This window comes from Lepisosteus platostomus, chromosome 6 (genome assembly GCF_059453375.1).
Source record: "Lepisosteus platostomus isolate fLepPlt1 chromosome 6, fLepPlt1.hap1, whole genome shotgun sequence".
Lineage (NCBI taxonomy): Eukaryota > Metazoa > Chordata > Actinopteri > Semionotiformes > Lepisosteidae > Lepisosteus > Lepisosteus platostomus.
The window spans coordinates 16,053,857-16,073,711 of NC_142616.1; the positions used below are offsets into that span (position 1 = coordinate 16,053,857).

General features: G+C 43.4%; 1 protein-coding gene across 4 annotated transcripts; it reads left to right on the top strand.

Moving 5' to 3' along the window:
- Positions 1–400: 400 nt before the first annotated feature.
- Positions 401–19,056, top strand: LOC148660583 (butyrophilin subfamily 1 member A1-like). Of its 4 annotated transcripts, XR_015939806.1 has the most exons (10): positions 403–836; positions 1,139–1,214; positions 3,530–3,604; positions 4,738–5,085; positions 5,550–5,819; positions 7,294–7,401; positions 8,821–8,838; positions 9,892–9,918; positions 15,811–16,401; positions 16,792–19,056. XR_015939806.1 is itself a non-coding variant. In XM_088638081.1 (9 exons), the coding sequence occupies exons 3-9, from the start codon at positions 3,532–3,534 to the stop codon at positions 16,314–16,316; spliced, it is 1,350 nt and encodes a 449-aa protein (XP_088494207.1). In that variant the 5' UTR covers positions 401–836; positions 1,110–1,214; positions 3,530–3,531; the 3' UTR covers positions 16,317–16,506. The 4 variants fall into 4 exon arrangements, 3 of the variants coding, with proteins under 3 accessions (XP_088494207.1, XP_088494208.1, XP_088494206.1); XM_088638081.1 differs by lacking the exon at positions 16,792–19,056 and having other exon boundaries at positions 401–836; positions 1,110–1,214; positions 15,811–16,506; XM_088638080.1 differs by lacking the exon at positions 16,792–19,056 and having other exon boundaries at positions 15,811–16,506.
- Positions 19,057–19,855: the final 799 nt, after the last annotated feature.

The window sequence follows — 19,855 nt, forward strand, 5'->3', positions numbered from 1 at the left end:
TAACAGCCTTTTAACAGACCCCCTGAGATATCTGGAATTAAGCAAAATACTGAATGCGGGTCTGTTAAAATATTTTAGTTACATTTTCATAATTTAGACAGAAGCTCTGTTTGATTCTGAAATTAAAAAGCTCACACGTGACTAAGATCAGCACCTCTGTTTGAGAGACATTGTGTCCCATTCCCCTTTATAGGACTGTTTCAATTTGTTTATATTTTTGGGATATTTTGCGTGAATGACTTGCTTCAGGTCATGCCACAGCATTTCAATTGGGTTAAGGTCAGACTTGGCCGTTCCAAAATGCAAAACTTCCTCTGTTTAAGACATCATGTTGTAGATTGCCTTCTGTGTTTAAGATTGTTTTCATGCTGCTTGACCTGACTTTAATCTCATCTGTCCACAGAACATTGTTCCAGTAGTGTGGTAGAGCACCCGGGTGGACTTTGGCAAACCTGAGATGGGTGGCAGTGTTTCTTTGCTGGAGAGTTTTTGGTTTCCTCCATGGTATCCTCCCCTGCACACCACTCTTGTCCTGTGTTTTTCTTATTGTGGACTCCTCTTGTGATCGGGGGTCCCTGAGCACTGAGCCGTTCCCGAGTCACATGATCCCGACACCCTGCAGCCCCAGCCCAGTTTCCCACAATCCCTTCCTGCCTCTCTGTGTGATGGCAGTAAGTGAAAGTGAAAATAGACTTTTACTGTGATAAACAGGAAGTCAGAGTTGAAGCTGATCGTTTCTGAAATATAGTTTTAAACAGATTTCAAACGCACAATTCATGATTTGTCAGACAATCCAGAATAACAGAGAGTGGTCCTCAGACCTGGTAATCCAGTTTGTAAGTATCCTGTCATTTTAGTCCAGTTAACAGTAAAGTGTCCTGCAGGCCTCGGTGCTGTTCTGTAACAGTTAAAACAGCACAATTATTCACACTACAGATGACGTTTTATTGTATCTGTATTATTGTTTTGTGTATTGTATTGTATATTATATCTGAGGGTGTCTGTAATCAGGTCTCTCTTATTTGTAATGTTTGAGAGCTGGAAGCAGGCATACAGTAAATTCCATGGCTCCGTCTTCAGGTTTGTGTTTCTCGTTGTGTTTCCTGTAGATTAATGGCGTCTCTTTTTCAATGAACAGCTACTCGCAGCACTGAAAGGATAAAACGTTTTCCTGACTGTAATTAACACAGTGGGTATCCTGTTAGTATAAAAAGGTGAGTGTGAGAATGCTATGTTATTGTCCTGCTGTACTGTACTTTAGCACGATTGATGCTAATGTTTGATTAGTCTGAAGGGCGGATATATACCGTCTTACTGTCTGCAAGAGTGATCTGGGGGGGGGCAAGTGTGTCTTGTCTGGTGAGCCGTAGACGTAGACTAAACTCCTGCAAAGGAAACAGTAAAGGTTTATTCCCTGCTAGAAAGAGAAGAAAAGAAACACAATGTTCCACAACCTAGTATGCAGCTACAGCACGTGTTAAATCTGAAAGTTCACTTGGTGATCACGTTGTTTAAATTCTGTGTTATGTATAGTGATGTTCAGTTCTTTGTAGTCCTGGAAAAATGTAAAAGCTGTAACTGATTTTATCTGCTGTTCACTGGAATAGGAGTGACAGTGAGATCAGTCAGATACAGCAGTGTGTGAGTGATCAGTCAGTCAGGACTGAAGCTGCTGTGTGCTGGAGTGACAGTGAGATCAGTCAGATACAGCAGTGTGTGAGTGATCAGTCAGGACTGAAGCTGCTGTGTGCTGGAGTGACAGTGAGGTCAGTCAGATACAGCAGTGTGTGAGTGATCAGTCAGTCAGGACTGAAGCTGCTGTGTGCTGGAGTGACAGTGAGATCAGTCAGATACAGCAGTGTGTGAGTGATCAGTCAGGACTGAAGCTGCTGTGTGCTGGAGTGACAGTGAGATCAGTCAGATACAGCAGTGTGTGAGTGATCAGTCAGTCAGGACTGAAGCTGCTGTGTGCTGGAGTGACAGTGAGATCAGTCAGATACAGCAGTGTGTGAGTGATCAGTCAGGACTGAAGCTGCTGTGTGCTGGAGTGACAGTGAGATCAGTCAGATACAGCAGTGTGTGAGTGATCAGTCAGGACTGAAGCTGCTGTGTGCTGGAGTGACAGTGAGATCAGTCAGATACAGCAGTGTGTGAGTGATCAGTCAGGACTGAAGCTGCTGTGTGCTGGAGTGACAGTGAGATCAGTCAGATACAGCAGTGTGTGAGTGATCAGTCAGGACTGAAGCTGCTGTGTGCTGGAGTGACAGTGAGATCAGTCAGATACAGCAGTGTGTGAGTGATCAGTCAGTCAGGACTGAAGCTGCTGTGTGCTGGAGTGACAGTGAGATCAGTCAGATACAGCAGTGTGTGAGTGATCAGTCAGTCAGGACTGAAGCTGCTGTGTGCTGGAGTGACAGTGAGATCAGTCAGATACAGCAGTGTGTGAGTGATCAGTCAGTCAGGACTGAAGCTGCTGTGTGCTGGAGTGACAGTGAGATCAGTCAGATACAGCAGTGTGTGAGTGATCAGTCAGGACTGAAGCTGCTGTGTGCTGGAGTGACAGTGAGGTCAGTCAGATACAGCAGTGTGTGAGTGATCAGTCAGTCAGGACTGAAGCTGCTGTGTGCTGGAGTGACAGTGAGATCAGTCAGATACAGCAGTGTGTGAGTGATCAGTCAGGACTGAAGCTGCTGTGTGCTGGAGTGACAGTGAGATCAGTCAGATACAGCAGTGTGTGAGTGATCAGTCAGTCAGGACTGAAGCTGCTGTGTGCTGGAGTGACAGTGAGATCAGTCAGATACAGCAGTGTGTGAGTGATCAGTCAGGACTGAAGCTGCTGTGTGCTGGAGTGACAGTGAGATCAGTCAGATACAGCAGTGTGTGAGTGATCAGTCAGTCAGGACTGAAGCTGCTGTGTGCTGGAGTGACAGTGAGATCAGTCAGATACAGCAGTGTGTGAGTGATCAGTCAGGACTGAAGCTGCTGTGTGCTGGAGTGACAGTGAGATCAGTCAGATACAGCAGTGTGTGAGTGATCAGTCAGGACTGAAGCTGCTGTGTGCTGGAGTGACAGTGAGATCAGTCAGATACAGCAGTGTGTGAGTGATCAGTCAGGACTGAAGCTGCTGTGTGCTGGAGTGACAGTGAGATCAGTCAGATACAGCAGTGTGTGAGTGATCAGTCAGTCAGGACTGAAGCTGCTGTGTGCTGGAGTGACAGTGAGATCAGTCAGATACAGCAGTGTGTGAGTGATCAGTCAGTCAGGACTGAAGCTGCTGTGTGCTGGAGTGACAGTGAGGTCAGTCAGATACAGCAGTGTGTGAGTGATCAGTCAGTCAGGACTGAAGCTGAGAGAAACACCTCACTGTGGTACAACAGCTGGATCTTTCACTTTGAGTGTCTGTTTCTGTCAAATTAAAAATTTGTCAAAAGAAAAATCTTTTTGGTTCAAGGGTAATGTATCCATTCAAATTGTATTTTTTTGTTAAGGTTTATGGTGTCTGACTTATCAGTGCGGTTTCTTATTTCAGAAATGAAGTCTGACCAATCAGAGTGTCTCTGTGTGACTCTTCTGCTTCTCCTCCAGTCGTCTGTGTCAAAATCAGGTACAATGAGCAGAAATTCCTGAATTTTATTAGACCTTCAGTCTGGTGACTTTTCCACACTGAACAGGAACAGTAACTTATGGTAACTCACGAGTTTAGAAATGGATGGAGAGATCTAAATATCTTTTCAAACAATTTACTTTGTGACATGATTAGTGTGTTCTATATCACTAGAAAAATCCAAATATTTATAAAGCATTGTGACCTAATGGGGTGTTATTTTCACTGTGTCTATGAAACACAGGGGGTTGCTCGGTAAAGATCTTGTTCGGAGCGTAAATACCTGGTCTCAATGTCTTGTTTTGATAAGGAAAGAGCTGTGCTTCAGCTGTATTGCTGTTAGCGTGGTTCTGACTCGAACACCCAAATACTCCAGTGAGCTGCTGATACACCTGCGAGCTCACGAGCATCAGCTGCATTCTCACAGACGAGACAGAGGTGATTTTGGTTTCACCTTCTTTATCGCCCATTTCCAGTGACCAGCGGCGTTTCACCTGGATTAATGTGATTTTTCTTTCCCTGTGTCACAGCTAAACAGTCACTGTGTACAGTTAAACCTCTGGAATGTCACTGACACAATAACACAACATACACACACCAGTGGCTGTAAGATCTCTCCTTTGTGTTGTAGTTTCACAGTGCTGTATAAAACACAATCTGAACCAGGTGATTGTGGATCAGTCTTCCAGCTAAAACATCATGGGTAAAATAAGGGTTATGGGGCAGCTATTCTGTAATGCCTAAAAGACGTGTATATGTTTACTTTACTATTTATTTTATTGAAAGCCAAACTGAAGCTTTTCCCTTTAAATATGTGTTCTGGTTTGTCTAACCTTACAATATTATCCTGCATAGATTAAGTTTGCCTTGGTTAAAGTAGTCCAGTACCAATAGAAAATAATCTTAAATACAGTCTAATTAAACTAGACGGGCAGAAATTAAAGTAAGGATCTGTGACCTTTGCCCTCATGGTGGTGTCATGTGAGATAACAGTGGTCAGGGCTCCAGCACCATGATCAGTGACTACACCCCTGTGTGTGATCTGTTTCAGTGTGATCATTCCTCTAGAAGAGGGTACAGTTTGTCTGTGTGGCGGCTGAAGACTCATGACAGCTGTGTGCTCTTTCTTTCAGAGAGTTTCCAGGTTCATGGTCCAGCTGCTCCTGTTGTTGTGTCCCCTGGTGAAGATGCTGTCCTGCCCTGTTACCTCTCACCCAGCATCAGTGCTGTGGACCTGGAGATCAGGTGGTTTCGAGGGGATTATAATTCCCCCGTGCGTTTGTATCAAAACCTCAATTATAACACTAAGATACAGAACCCAGCCTACAGGGACAGAGCTGAACTGTTCCTGCAGGAGCTCCCCAGAGGCAACGTGTCTCTAAAGCTCACGGACGTGCGTCTCTCAGATCATGGACAGTACAAGTGTTTAGTGGAGTCTGTGGATCATTATGAAGACACTCTAATTTCCCTGGCTGTTAGAGGTGAGTGTTCTTTTGTTATTATATTGTTTTAAATTATATGCATCCTATAAATAATACAATACAGTTATTTTTTAGCCATTACCAAAGGTGGCAAAGTTACAGAAGGATGTTTATTATGAGCCAATGAAATGTCATTTAGTAGCCAACAGGTCCACATTGATCAGTTATCAGCTGCCAGATTCAGGGAGATGTGCTTAACACTGAGACTGTGAGCTGTAGATGGACGGATTGCAGGACTTCTGTAGTTCAGTGAGCTTTTCTTGGAATCCACACAGTCAATTGTTCAATTAAGGGATTGAACACACTGCACTGTGAGCTCTATAGTGACTAACAGAAGAGTCTGCAGTGATTGGAGGAGAAGTGTGTCTCTCCTTGATGCTCATCAGTGACAAGACTTCAGACACTGTCACTTCTCAGAAACAATTCTGAGGTTCTGGCAATTAGGATGTTTTCTTTATTGGCAGATGTTTCAGTGTCTCTCCACTCCCCTGGAGGAGGTCAGACCCAGCTGCTGTGCAGATCTGAGGGCTGGTTCCCTGCACCTGCAGTGATCTGGACAGACAGGGATGGACATGATGTGACCTCACTGTCCAGCAGCACAGTGGGGAAGGACAGTCAGGGGCTCCTCAGTGTCAACAGCTACATCCCAGTCCAGCAGGAGTCCAACATCTTCTCCTGTCTGGTCAGAAGCACACAGTCCAAGGCAGACGGGGAATCTCAGCTCCACATACCCAGTAAGTACTGTATTGAATGAGAATGTGATGTTTTCAGGGTTGTTTGCTTGTTGAGTTCATTAGGATTGGACAGTCCTGTCCTGATCTCCACACTTAGACACCCATCAATATTGATGAGGTGTTGTGACTCCTGGTCTCCCCAGATCATGGTCTGATATTGATTATGGACTCCCTTAGCATGATAGGTATCTCAAAAAGGAAATTAGTTTTTACACAATTATAAAAGAAGTCCCTTTCTTAAACCTATATTCAGTCCCTTTATAGTCATTACCAGGGCAGCAACAGTCTCTTGTTCTGTCAAAGGAGGAATTATCTCTGTTCCTTCCAGCCCATCTTCTCAGCTGTCTGACATAATGACTTGACAGCGATTGGTTCAGTCTGAGAGTGACAACCACAGCCCTTCCTTCCCACATCTCCACTTTCACCCCACACTGCAGCAACACCTTGACTTTCAGTGTCTTCAGGGCCTGTCTGCACTCGAATACAGAGCCACGTTCTTCCGCTGTGAACAGACACCTCCTGTCTGCAGGTCCTCCCTGGTCTTATCTCTCATGTCCAGTTCTCCTGTTGCTCTTCACAGTCACTCTTCTCACTAACTCTTCACTGCCTGGCACTGGAGAGTCATATTCACTCTGACTCACTCCATGTCACCCAATCCTCTCTTCCTCTTCCTCATTGTCTCTCTTCAGCTAGACTCTTCTCTGACCTGCACTTCTCTGCCACTCTAAAACTCTTCCTCATTCTGACTCTTCACTCTCCAGACTGATCCTGTTTGGTCCCAATATGTCTTTCTGGTGTGTCCCTGATACAGAAGTAGCTTTCTCAGTCCTCATATCTATGTGGAGATCTTAAGGTACAGGCAGTACTTTAGACTCAGTCTGTGCTGCCAAAACTGTCTTCTCTCATCTGAAACTCCCACACAGTCCACCTGTCCAGAACCTGTGAAGCCCCTCAGTGCCTCCCATTCTGTGTCGTCTTTAGTCTTTCCCAGCTCTCACTCTCACGCTCACTCTCTCACTCCCTCCTCTCCTTATACCTGGAGCCCAGACACAGACTGAAACCCCTTTATGAGCCCAGAGGAGTGGTTCATTCCTCACAGAGCCTGTCCTGACAGCTCCTGTCCTTCACAGGGACTCCCACTCACCCTGACTCTCTCAGACCTGCTGTGCCTCATTCTGCAGCTTTTCTCAAATAACAGGGAGTCATCTTGACTCACATCCACATCATTAACTGTATTAACTGACACATGACCTTCTTCAATATACCTGACCAGTGGGAGATATTTTATTATTTAGATTATAAAGATAAATATAGATATACTTTTACCATAGCAATTTACGAATCACTTTCAAATCTCTGACCAGGAACATTGTCCAGGTTCTGGATATACTCTATGGGAACCAGGCTACTAGGAGATTGGTTGTATCTCAGTTCCTGTGGGATCATATTCCTGTGTTCCTGTGCTGTTTTCCAGGAGACTTTTTCCCTGGACCCTCTGGATGGATGGTGGCTCTCTGTGTAACAGCAGCTGTGACTGTAGCAGCGTCAGCAATTCTGGTGATCCAGTGGAGGAGAATGGACAGTATGTGCTCATTAGAGATGTGTGTCTGAATGTCTGTGTGAGGAGGGGTTTAAACACCACTGTATGGCAGTTCACAATCAGCACAGGACACCCTGCTCTTGAGAACAGGGGTCAGTGTACAGACACTATGTCAAGAACACTGCGGGATGTGTTTCTATCAGTCAGATCCAGTATCGTACATCAACAGCTATTTGCAGATACAGAATCAGCTCCTCCAGTATCTATCTCTTCAGATGAGTCTCACTGTGAGCTTTTATACAGTGGCAGAAAGTCTGTCTGAAATCCCTCAGGAGTTCTTCCACGCGCATCAGTGAAACACTGAAAACATTGAAACTCTTATCCTCTCCTCTGAGATGGAAATTCACTGCAGCTCAACACACCCAGGAACTTCCTGCTGAGCTCCTTCCTGATTCTCACCCCCTGGAGAAGTGTGGGTTAAGTCTTATGGTGACGTAAGCAGAGTGTGTTCAAATTCCCTTACAAATTGTCACATGATATCTAAGTTGCTTTGGCCGAGCTCTCTAGACTGCAGTCAGTACAGGATCTTCTCTCACAACCTGATACAGCTGCTGGTTGATATATCAGGGTCACACACTCTACTGAGCACACCTCTCCAGACTGCAGTCAGTACAGGATCTTTACAGTACAGTCAGTACAGTAACTCGCTCAGTGTTTTTAGCTTCATGTGGGAAAGTCACCACCTTATCAAACAGTAGAGGAAGGGACACAGTCAGTGCTGACCAAGACCAGGGGAGGGAGCTGTGATTTATACAGTCCAAGCACGTCATTGAGCTCTTAATCACCAGACAGTGTCCCTTCCATACTTCTTCAACCAATCAAAGCTTTTCTCAGTTTTTACAAGAATGTTGTCATGCTTCTGTTCAAATCAACAACCCAGCACAGTGATGAACAAATACAAGATATTTACATTTCTCATAACCTCACAATAATTTTTTCCTGACTCTGTTTAAAACTGCATTCCAAACTGTGATGAACATTGTCACTGAGAAACCTTTATAAAATAAACACTTCTCTCTCGGCCCAGAGAGCTTACTAGTGAAAACAGTGGGAACAACACAGGGATTGAGGACCACAGAAAATACAGCATTCTCCCCTGTCATCATACTTCACTGGATCTGAGCACATATTTCACCTGTATCAGTGTTACTGAGTGTCAGTTTCTTACAGAGAAGACACACTGAGGGAATCTGGATTATATTAGTATGACTCTTCTAAAGCCAGTGTCGGTATAGGGGTCTATATCACAGCAGTCTGTATCACTGATTCCACTGTTTCTTACAGAGGAGACACACTGAGGGAATCTGAATGATGTTACATTAGTGTGACTCTTTGAGAGCCAATGTCAGTGCAGGAGTCTGTATCGGCGTTACTGACTCCACTACTTGTGTTTCTTTACAGGGGAAGAGAAACGACTTGGTAAGTGAACATTTCTCTTTAGACAATGACATGAATTACTCAACAGGAACAGGGATATAACGTTGGAAGGAATGTCACTGGCCATAGTGGCCAAGTGGTGTTCTTCTGCTCTTTCACAAACAACATAACATATTCATCTCTTCTGTTGAAATTCAGGAGCCTGATGTAATAAAACAATTATTCATCTCAACAGCTCAACAGGTTTACAACAGCAATTACGATCCAGTCATTTCACAGATCTGGGGGTAAATGTTTAAACAGTAGTGCAGTGGGAAGGGGAGACCAGCTCTCCTTCTGAACACCAGAGGGCGCTGGGGAGCCAGGTGGCCATTGGTTATTTAAACTGTTTGCAGGCTGTGAAACTACACAACGTATTTAAACCAATAGAATGTTTTCTATTTATTGTCTCGGTATATTTAAGCATTTTCCAAGTATTAAATGTCTTCTTAATAAAGTCACAATTTAAAAAAACACAGATTTGGGAAAATGTGAAATGATGTCCCCAGATTAATTTGGTAATTCATGACTACCTTGTCTGTTAATCACTGTTTTGGATCTGTGTGCATCTGTGATTTATAGTGTCTGTATTTCTGTGTTCCAGTGTGTGTCTGTGACTTACAGTGTTTGTATCACTGTATTCAGTGTGTCTGTGACTAACAGTGTCTGTATCTCTGTGTTCAGTGTGTCTGTGACTAACAGTGTCTGGATCTCTGTGTTCCAGTGTGTGTCTGTGATTAATAGTGTCTGTATCTCTGTGTTCAGTATGTGCCTGTGACTAACAGTGTCTGTATCTCTGTGTTCCAGTGTGTGTCTGTGACTAACAGTGTCTGTATCTCTGTGTTCCAGTGTGTGTCTGTGACTAACAGTGTCTGTATCTCTGTGTTCAGTGTGTGTCTGTGACTAACAGTGTCTGTATCCCTGTGTTCAGTGTGTGTCTGTGATTAATAGTGTCTGTATCTCTGTGTTCAGTGTGTGCCTGTGACTAACAGTGTCTGTATCTCTGTGTTCCAGTGTGTGTCTGTGATTAACAGTGTCTATATCTCTTTATTCCAGTATATAAATGGCTGTGCAGTGCTGCAGGTAAGTCTGTCTCTTTTTAAGAACAAAAATAAAACACAACATAAACAGCAGTGTCTGTATCACAGGTTAGTATTCTGTAAAATCCTTTATAGGGGTGGCTGTGCTACATGTCTTCCAACCAGCTACAGTAATTGTTTTTAACAGTGCACACTCAGCCACATTTTATATTTTCAACCCTTAAAAGGAGAATAAAATATATACTATATGCAAGCAGACCAGATTTCTAGCTTGATCATTAAAGTAGTGTGGCAGTGATCCTTTTTTAAAGAAAAAAAACCCAACAATAATACAAATAATACAATGCAGGTTTTTGGAAAATTATTTTTTCCTTTTTTCCTCCAAAAAAAGTAATTACCTTCTACAGTGCCATCCAAGGGTATGTAGGCATACAGCAATGGTAAAAATGTTATTTATGCTTTATTCTCAAGGAATTCATATTTGTGGTTGTAAAATAAGTGATACATGTATATACAATAACGTAAGTTACTTACTTCCCTTTATTGTCCCAGATGGGAAATTGTCTTTGCAGGCAGTTAAAGACATAACGCAACACATTTAACACAACAGATTTAACACAAAATTAATCCATTGACAAATAAGAGACATACATGTATGACGAGAAAAAAATTAAATAAAAATATATAAATAGAAAAAATATATAAAAAGGTGAAATATACAATTGTTCAGAATAAGCAGGTTTATAGCCATGGGAATAAAGCATAACGTAGCTCCATTGCACTTGAATCTGGGTCTTAATCGACACCCAGACAGAAGGAGCTCAGGTTCACAGTGCAAGGGGTGGTCATGAGAGTCTGTGATCATACTGTCTGTGATTGATTATACTGTCTGTGATCAAACTGTCTGTGATTGATTATACTGTCTGTGATCATACTGTCTGTCTGACAGCTGCAGCTGGAGCTCTGATGACTTTGCTGGCTGCCTTCACAATCCTGCTCAGTCTGTTTCTATTGTGGGCTCAGGTTACCACACCAGGCTCCTGCAGTGAATGTTAGGACGGGTTCAATGAAAGCTCTACAGGATAAAGTCATGGTTGTAGTACACATACTGTGGTAAAAGAGCAGAGGAAGAACGATCGCTGTTGTTCATATGTAACAATCTTCTTACATATGGCATCCATGTTTTCCTCAAATAAAGCTTGTAATCAACAGTTGTGCTAATATATTTGTAACTGTTGACAGTTTCAATTTCTTGCTCCTCAAAGACTGTGGGATTAGCAGCTGGTGGTCGTTTTCTATAATCAATGACCATGTCTTTGGTTTTTTGACACATTCAGCTGAAGGAAGGAGTTCTTACACCATTCAGCAAAATAATCCCCTACAGGCCCATGATCAGTGTCTGTCTTGTAGGAGACTGACAGTGACAGAGTCACCAGCTAACGTGCTGTGCAGTAACTTAACTCGGAACTTCATGAAGTGTAAAGGGCTTCTACAGCTGTCTGTGTACAGAATGTACAGTATAGGGACAGCACACAGCCCAGTGGAAGAACAAAGCTGCTCTGATATAAGACTGTCCACCCTCACTCTGTGACTCTTTGTGATCTGTTGGTCAAAACACCTACGATTCAACTGACAATAGTAAAGTGTAGATTAGAATTTGAGCGTAATCGGTCCACGACCAAGTGTGGTTGAATGGTGATAAAGGCTGATGAGAAATCTATTAATAAAAGGCTGCTGTGTGTCTTGAGACCTTCTAGATGTGAATGTAAGAGATTCAGTGATGTGAGGGCAGACTCTTTGACTCCCCTTTCAGTCCTGTAGGCAAACTGCATGGGCTCCAGTTGGTGCTCTGTCTGGTGGAATACATGAATTTTAACAATTTTCTCAAATGACTTCATAGCTGGTCTGAAATCGTTTAATGTCTTGGGGGGTTTGTGTTTTGCAACAGGTATGATTGTTGCCTGTTTCCAAATCCTGGGTACTTTCTGCTGATGCAGAGCTATGTGATAAAATCTAATGGAACGCAGTACTGAGCTGCTCAGCTCATGACCTCAGTACCTGCCCCTGATGTTCTCAGCTCCAAGTCCTTCCCTGACTTTTGTTTTCTTGAAAATGCTTGAAACGCACTCTGTATCCAATACAATCTTTCTGGAAGCAGTGAGCTTCTCTTTAAGTTCCCCGATTTCTCCACTGAAGTTGTGCTAAAGTAAATCTAAAGTAAAACTACCTAATTCGCCACTCATATTGTTAAAACCATCAGTATTCACTGTGATTTTGGATAAACTGCTTTTCTTCTGCAGCCCCACCATAGTTTGTATTCCTCTCCATTCAGGTCTCAGAATATTACAACTGGGTGCGCCTTCGATTTTTTCTCTTGTACTTTATTTTTGCCCTTTTAATTTCTGCTCCAACTTCAGTTCTGATTTGCCTCTTAACAGGCTCATCAGTCTGTTACACAAGGCATATTATATGAATAAACTTTAAAGTGTTTTATAGGAATATCTGTTTCTTTGCAGAAAGATATATAACTACAAGCCATGTCTGTGGGTTTGACTGAAAATTGTTACAAGATTCTGAAAAGACAGGCCAGTCCTTGCAATCACAAACGACCCTGCAGGCACTGTGTGCTGTTTCTGACCAGACCGTGACTGACATGTACTGCTCCTGCTCTCTCCCTGTGCAGTGCTGTCCTGCAGGCTGGCATCAAGAGCACAGGGTTGTGTTTGGATGAGCCAAGCGGAGGTTTCACAGTCACCCTCTATGCCTCCCTGATTGAGCTGAAGCACAGATCCAGAGTTCTGTTCATACATGTGGAGAGAGATTGTTCAGAGACATTCTGAGGTTGTAGAGGTTTAAATCACCCAGAGTCAAGTTAAATGCATCAGGCGATAGAGCCTGCAGAAAGTGACATTACTAACACTGTAACTGTGTTTGTTTCATTTGCTTTTGGAAGAATGTACACAAAGGTTTTGAATATCTGCGGGAGTCCTCTGGGTAGATAAGGTCTTACTGGCACTGACGGCACCTCAGTACCAGGCAAACAGAGCCTCTCTCACACAGTGACGTTGCTGCACCATCTTGTGTTGATATTGTGGCGAATCGGCCCAAACATGGTTCAGCGAGAGGACAGAGAACAGGCAGAAGGCAGGTTTGCAGCTTCACAAACTGTCCTTTATTATTTATAATTATTTACCTCCGAGAGGAGGGCAGAAGGCTGTAATATACAAACATCACCTCCTGCTGTTTCACTTGTAAGTGTTCTGTCTCAGTCCAGCCAGACCCATCAGTGATCAGGTCCGAGTCCAGCCCTGAGTCTGTGTCACATGATTCTGTAAAGGCCAGCAGACCTACAGCGCTCCTGTAGCTGTGCACATAGTCATCAACAGCTTGTAACTCATCAGCCTTGTTTCTAACAGGCCGAACATTAACTCAGGATTATCGACAGCAGAGGAGTTGTTTTTTTAATTCCTCACACAGTCTTTTCCCCTTTTCCTATGCTTATAGCCTAGTTTTTTAAATGTTCACTGGAATAGTGCTCTGTGGAAATATATCCAAGCAATAAGACTGCAGACCTGGCTGGTTCCAGTGTAGCAGGAATTCCAGAGAGTGCTGAATCGTACTGGTCTGTGAGGACCAGTTCAGGCAGACTCTGTGTGGTTTAAGAGTCACTCATAAGACTCCAGCGTCTCATTATGGAAGGTGATCAGTGCTGATTGATGTGCAGCAGGTCTGTGTGTAGAGAATTGAGACGTTTGTGATTATTGTAATGGAGAAGAGAGGAGATCTCCAGTCTGGATATACTGAGAGTGACTGAAGATGGAGGTTATTCTGAAGAGCAGAGAAGGAATAATAGTGACTACTACTGAAATCTCTGTTGTGGGAAGAAGGTCTGAACAGAGGACTGTGCCTCTCTGAAGAGGAACCACTGGGATATCTTGGAGCCCAGAGGGGTTTGTCTGCTTGATTTAATGACGAGGATTATGAAGAGCTGTGATCTGTGGTTCATATGCTTGCATGGTCACACCTGTGTGCTGGAAGGGGTGCTTACATAGGGGTCTGGGGCAGGAGCCTTTACCCCTTCACTTAGGGGGTATTTATCTGGGAATGAGGGGCTCTTCCCCTCACTGGGGGGATATTTGTGTGTCCTGACAACTGTCAGATCCAGGCATTAAGAAACTCAGTGGACTGGTTCTGTTCCAGAGTCTTGTGTCCTATTCTTCAAGGGAAGAGGAGAGTGTTGGGGTGTTTATCTGTCAGTAAGGAGTCTCTTTCCTGGGCTGGGGAATAAATCTGAGAGCTGTGTTCATTACTGAGGCTGGCTGCAGTGATCTGGGTTCAAGGACAGACCCACTGGTGTCTTTGACTCAGAATAGATTAGTCATTTCAGTGAATGTTGGGGTACTTACCTGAGATTTTGAGGTGTCTTCACAGGACAGGGGGAGTAAATTTAGCTTTGGTGTTTCCAGATCAGTTAGTTATCTATTTTCTTATTTTGTTTGATACTTTCTGGACATCTAAGAAAAATATTCTATTATAGTAGTTTGGATATTTAATTTTAATTGAGGGACTTTTCCCAGGGCAGGTGTAATACATTTGTCGTCATTTTCTTGCAAAAATAAGATCTTCAGTCACACAGACCAGCACTGTGAAAGGAAGGGGCAGTAGGGCATTGAGCTGTGAGCTGTCCTTCTCTCAAGGCACAGGGGGGTGATTAATTCTGATCTCTCCTTACAGACAGTGTTGTGATGACATGAAGTCAGCGTCTCTGGGGGCTGTTTTCCCCAGAACAGCTCAGCCATGTCAGAGTTAGCAGCTCATGGTTATTTTAGGAGGGGTATTTACTGGTACATTAGGGCTCCTCTTCTTGGACAGGGGTAATAACTTTGGGGTCTTTCTCTTCTGCTCAGCCGGTGTTCACACTAATGCTGGTCAGTAAGTAACACTGGAGTGTCAATATTATTACACCTGTGATATTGGGATCCTTATCTCAGGACAGGAGTGATATACACAGTGTCTGATTGATTCTCCTGTGGAATTTGTCAGTGATTGACACAGGGTCCTGTTCTACACAGAATCAGTGTGAAATATGGGTGGAAGATATTTCCTTGTCAGCTTCAGGGCCAGACTGCAGTTTCCATCCTGCCCAGCAGAGGGCTCCCTCAATCATCACTGTACAACAGGAGCACTAAGTCCAGAAATGACATCAAGTGTCTTTTATGCATGTTTAAACCTGCAAGTCTTAAATTGATACACAATAATCAAAATGGTGTTCCTATTCCAAACTGAAGCTTGTGAAGTCCAAGAGAAAAATACCTTTTTTCAATTCTTGACCACAGAGAAGGATCGATAAACAGCAGTGGGGTCACTGATCCTTTGACAAACAGATTAATCAGAATCAGTGGTACAGGATACAGAGACTGTATGTACTGTATCTCCACTGCATATACTTCCAATGTAAAAACAAGAAAGGTTCATTCCTTGCTGAAAAGTAGAAAGATGCAGACAGGTAGTGGGAAGGATTAGATGGGCAGTGTTTTAGATGTTGAGACCTGTACAGTCTTTACACAGCATCTATAGAATATAGTATTTATACACTTTGCATATACTTTATATACTTTACAAGCAGAATGTGCTCATTAACCAGTTTATACATGTACGTACAGCTTGTTCTTATATACAGAATCTGTAAATAATAAACATTATTGTAGATGTTTTTAAATTTTTATTTTAGATACCTTGTTGCTTATATTGTTAATTTTTATTCAGATGTAATAGTTATTATTAATTATCATAATTTAATTTCAGTAATTAATAATTAACTTCTTTTGTTTCTGGTAGGGGGGAGGGAGAGATGTATTTCACAGGTACAATTTGATTTTAATTTTCGTATAATTGTTAAGAGACTCTTCTGATGTTTCCTGTTTTATTCCCACAGCGGACGTGACTCTGGACCCTGATACAGCGTATTGTTCTCTCACCCTGTCTGAGGATGGGAAGAGGGTGAGAAACGGACAGTGGAAGAGTCTCCCTCACAATCCACACAGATTTGATTACTGGGAATTTGTCACGAGCAGGGAAAGCTTCTGCTCAGGGAGACACTACTGGGAGGTGGAGGTGAATGACAGCTGGAGAATAGGAGTGAGCAAAGAGACAGCAGAGAGGAAAGGGGGGTTCAGCTTTTCCACTGAGGGGGGTTACTGGAGTCTGTCATCTTTCTCTGATCTTCTGAAGGTCCGGCCCAGGACAGTGGGGGTGTGTGTGGATATTGAGGAGAGGAAGGTCTCCTTTTACAATGTGGAGTCCAGGACTCACATCTTCACGTTCACCGACATGGAGTTCGGTCAGGGAGACAAGATCTATCCTGTCTTCGGTACCTGGGATCGATCGAAAGACCTTGTGCTGGTGCCTCCTATCAGCAGTGGAGATAAAACACATCACTGACTCATGAACACAGGCTGATTCACTCCCAGCTCTCTGCCTCAGTATCGATGTTATTAACTTGTTGTTTTCTGGTGTCTGTGTGGAGGTTGATGGGGGGCACAGTTCTGTCACAGGACTGAGGAAACATCTGTATCAGGACGTTATCCTGTGGACAACTCCAATAAAGAATTAATAACTCATTGTAATGAAACAGTGCAGCTCTGTGTTGTGGATTTTGACCAGAGACACTGACTTCAGTGGAAATATTTAAATATTTCAATGCAGAATGAGTGCAGTGGAGATTTTAATATACTTTGTATTATTGTGATGTCACCTGGGCTAGTTCAAGTTAATAATACCATATGGAACAGATGTATACAACATAAACAAACTGCTGGCTCTCAATTGATTTAAGATTAAGGTTATTGCTTTCTTAAGAAGAATGAACTCTCAGTTTAGTTTCAACACCAGCAGTACCTGGATTCCATCTTTAATTGTTTTACTAACTGTAGGTGTCCCCATTTGTCCGAGGTTATTGCTTATTTCTTTGTTCTGACGCCCAAACAAAAATCTGCAATTCACACATTTGTTCTCGTCATGTAGTCCATAATATTCTAAAGCTCCAGATTTCTTCCCTTGGTTTTTACACTCTACAGTCTCTTTAATTCTCACTCCAGCTCCTTACCGTGTCTCTGCCTGTATCACTCTGTCTCTCTGTGTCCCTGTATCCCTGGTGTCCCTATCAGTGTCACTGTGTCAGTGTATCTCTGTATGTGTCACTGTGACCCTTTGTCACTGTGTGTGAGATCATATCTCTGTGTCCCTAAATGCCTTTGTCACTGTGTCTCTGTCAGTGTCACTATTTTTCAGTCTCTCTTAGTGTCTCTCTCTGTATCGCAGTGTCTCTGTGTGTGTGAGATCACATCTCTGTGTCCCCAAATGTCTTTGTCACTGTGTCTCTGTCAGTGTCACTATATCTTTCTGTCTCTCTGTTAGTGTCTCTCTCTGTATCTCAGTGTCTCTGTGTGTGTGAGATCATATCTCTGTGTCCCCAAATGTCTTTGTCACCATGTCTCTGTCTGTGTCCCTGTGTCTTTCTGTCTCTTTGTTAGTGTCTCTGTGACTCTCTGTGTCACTGTTACCAACCTGTGTCAGTGTGTCTTATCTCTCTCTGTATTGCAGTGTCTTTATGTGTGTGTATGTGTCACTATGTCACTGTTATGACATTCATGTTTATGAAACTCAAAGAGAATATTATTAACTTAACCAACATTGCCATAGAAACAAGATGCTGGACATGTAGAGACATCACATAAAATATTTGACAGCACACTGTCTTTTCATCAGGGCTGAAGCTCTATTGAGTCCCCTACTCCAGCAGGATTGAAACCTGTTCTGATTCTGAGAAATGTGGGGAATTCTGGGAAGGGATTTATTTTAAGTGAAGAATGTTTGCCTTATCCCAGAGTATCTCTCACAGTGCAGCAGAAAGTGCATCTCTGTTTCTGATAATCCCTGCTGGTAGTAGGAGAACAGCCTGTCCTCTCTGGGCAGCCAGGTTTGGCTGTTTCCAGTGTCAATGTCCAGGCTGTGGTCATTGATCCTGCCCTAAAGTCTGTTTCTCTTTGCTTTCTCTTTTACCCTGGTTAGATACTCAGCCAGCGTGTCTTGTCTGTTTAGGGTTCTGTACCATTCCAGTTTGTGTGTGTCCCAATCAGTGAGGTTGTGATGTTTGGTTTGTGTTCTCGTTCTGTTGACTCAGCTTAGTGTTGAAGCAGGAAACAAATCAGCACATAATCAAAGCTACAGTGTTTGTGTTTATGTATGGAATAATTACTGGAATATGTTAATGCTACTGTGTACTGTCTGTATCAACTACCTAAAGGCCTCTTGGTATGTCGAGGTGAGACCAGAATAAACTTTGTAAAAATGATTGTAATTAGTTTGCTCCTAACGAGGTTGAGAAGAGAAGAAGTGATCAACTGCCTGTCCTGCAGTGCAGAGCCCCTGCTGTGCTGAGCTCCGGACAGGCTGAATCTCCTGCTCCCCTACTGAACAGCTTCCCACAGCACTGCTTCAGGAAACACTCTCTTCTGTTCGGTCACCCACTCCCACCATCACTCATGTGACTCCCTTCAAGTCTGTTCTGTGATATTGTTCTTTAAAATCATGAATCACTCTTCCTCACAGCTCCAAATTTAGAGTCCGGTATCCCCTTCCACTCCACCATGCAACTCCTGGGAGAGAGAACAGTGCTAAGCAACCAGTGCGTCCTGCTGGGGCTGGCTCTGACCACACTGGACAAGGGGACACAGCTCCTGCTCCTGACAGAACACGGACTGTGGAAGACGAGGTACACTCTCATCCGGGACGACACAGAGTGGGGAGCGAGGGAGCTGGAGGAGAGGATCCTGGCGGAGCTCAGAGGGAGGATGTGATGAGCGACGTCGCCAGGTGAGGCTTCTCCACAGTGAGGGAGCGCTGGAGGGGACTGTGGGACTGTACAGGGATTAAAGAGGAAATCCCTGTGCTCTGAGCTCCTGCTCCGCAGTTTCAGAGCCGGGACAGGGAAATGGACAAGAGCCAGTGGTTGGGCTGGGAGGGACTCTTTAATTGAGCAAATCCAGGCCCATCATCCACTCGATAATGGACAATCATCTCTTTCGGAAAGTTTTTATTTGATGACAGTTTGATATTTTCTTAGAACGTGTACTAATTGTGAGTTGTGGTTGCTTTGAAATAAAGCTTATTTTGATAAAAACATTCCTCTTCCTCTATCACTTACTTCAACTTGTGATCCCAAAAGAGAAGAGATCAAACTACTCTCTGTACAATTGAAGCTGGGCTTTGTCTGCGAGGTGATGAACAGACCTGCGGTGATCGCTGACCCTAATCAATACCTCCGTCAGCAGGTGGACTGTCAGCGATGAGCTTTCTGGGGAATACTGTACTTGTTTGCTCTGTAACTATCGTCCTGAAATAGGAGAATCGTTTTTTTATTTTCTCTCTTTAGGAGAGGATATGAAGGTACTGAAGGTCTGCTATGTCACCTACCGCTCCTCCTGTCCCAGTTTCTTCCTTCCCCCCTTCCCCTCCTCTCAGCGAGTCTCCCGCTGGTCTGCTGCTGTTGCTGCTTCTCTTCCAGCTGTGCCGAGTACAGTACTTCTGCTCTTTCTTGCCTTGTCCAGGGTGGAACCAGAACTGCCCCTCGTCTGGCCTGTGGGGTCCATTTCTGTACCACGCCGCCTAATACCCTTCCCTCAGCTACTGTAACCTTCCAGTCTCAGTTTTTTATCATTTCTGTACCTTATTTTCACCTCCTCAAAGTATGAGAAATGATTGGATTGCCACATTTGCTTGTTCTAATAAATTAGCTGTTGGTGAAATTCACATATCATGTGCAGATATTCTGCATGCAAATAATTTTAATTGTATGTCACCTTGGAAAAGAAAAAGGAATTGATCAAATAAGTTAATTAATAATGTATTCTTTTTTCTCTAAGATGTATGTTTTTTTAACTTGTTGTTGCCTCTGTTCTGTGTTTTTGGCGTATTGGAGC

Coding starts and splice junctions, on each gene's coding strand:
- LOC148660583 (XM_088638081.1), top strand. CDS start 3,532: ATGAAGTCTGACCAATCAGAGTGTCTCTGTGTGACTCTTCTGCTTCTC. Junction 5,086..5,549: donor AATTTCCCTGGCTGTTAGAG/GTGAGTGTTCTT, acceptor CTTTATTGGCAG/ATGTTTCAGTGTCTCTCCAC. Junction 5,820..7,293: donor ATCTCAGCTCCACATACCCA/GTAAGTACTGTA, acceptor GCTGTTTTCCAG/GAGACTTTTTCCCTGGACCC.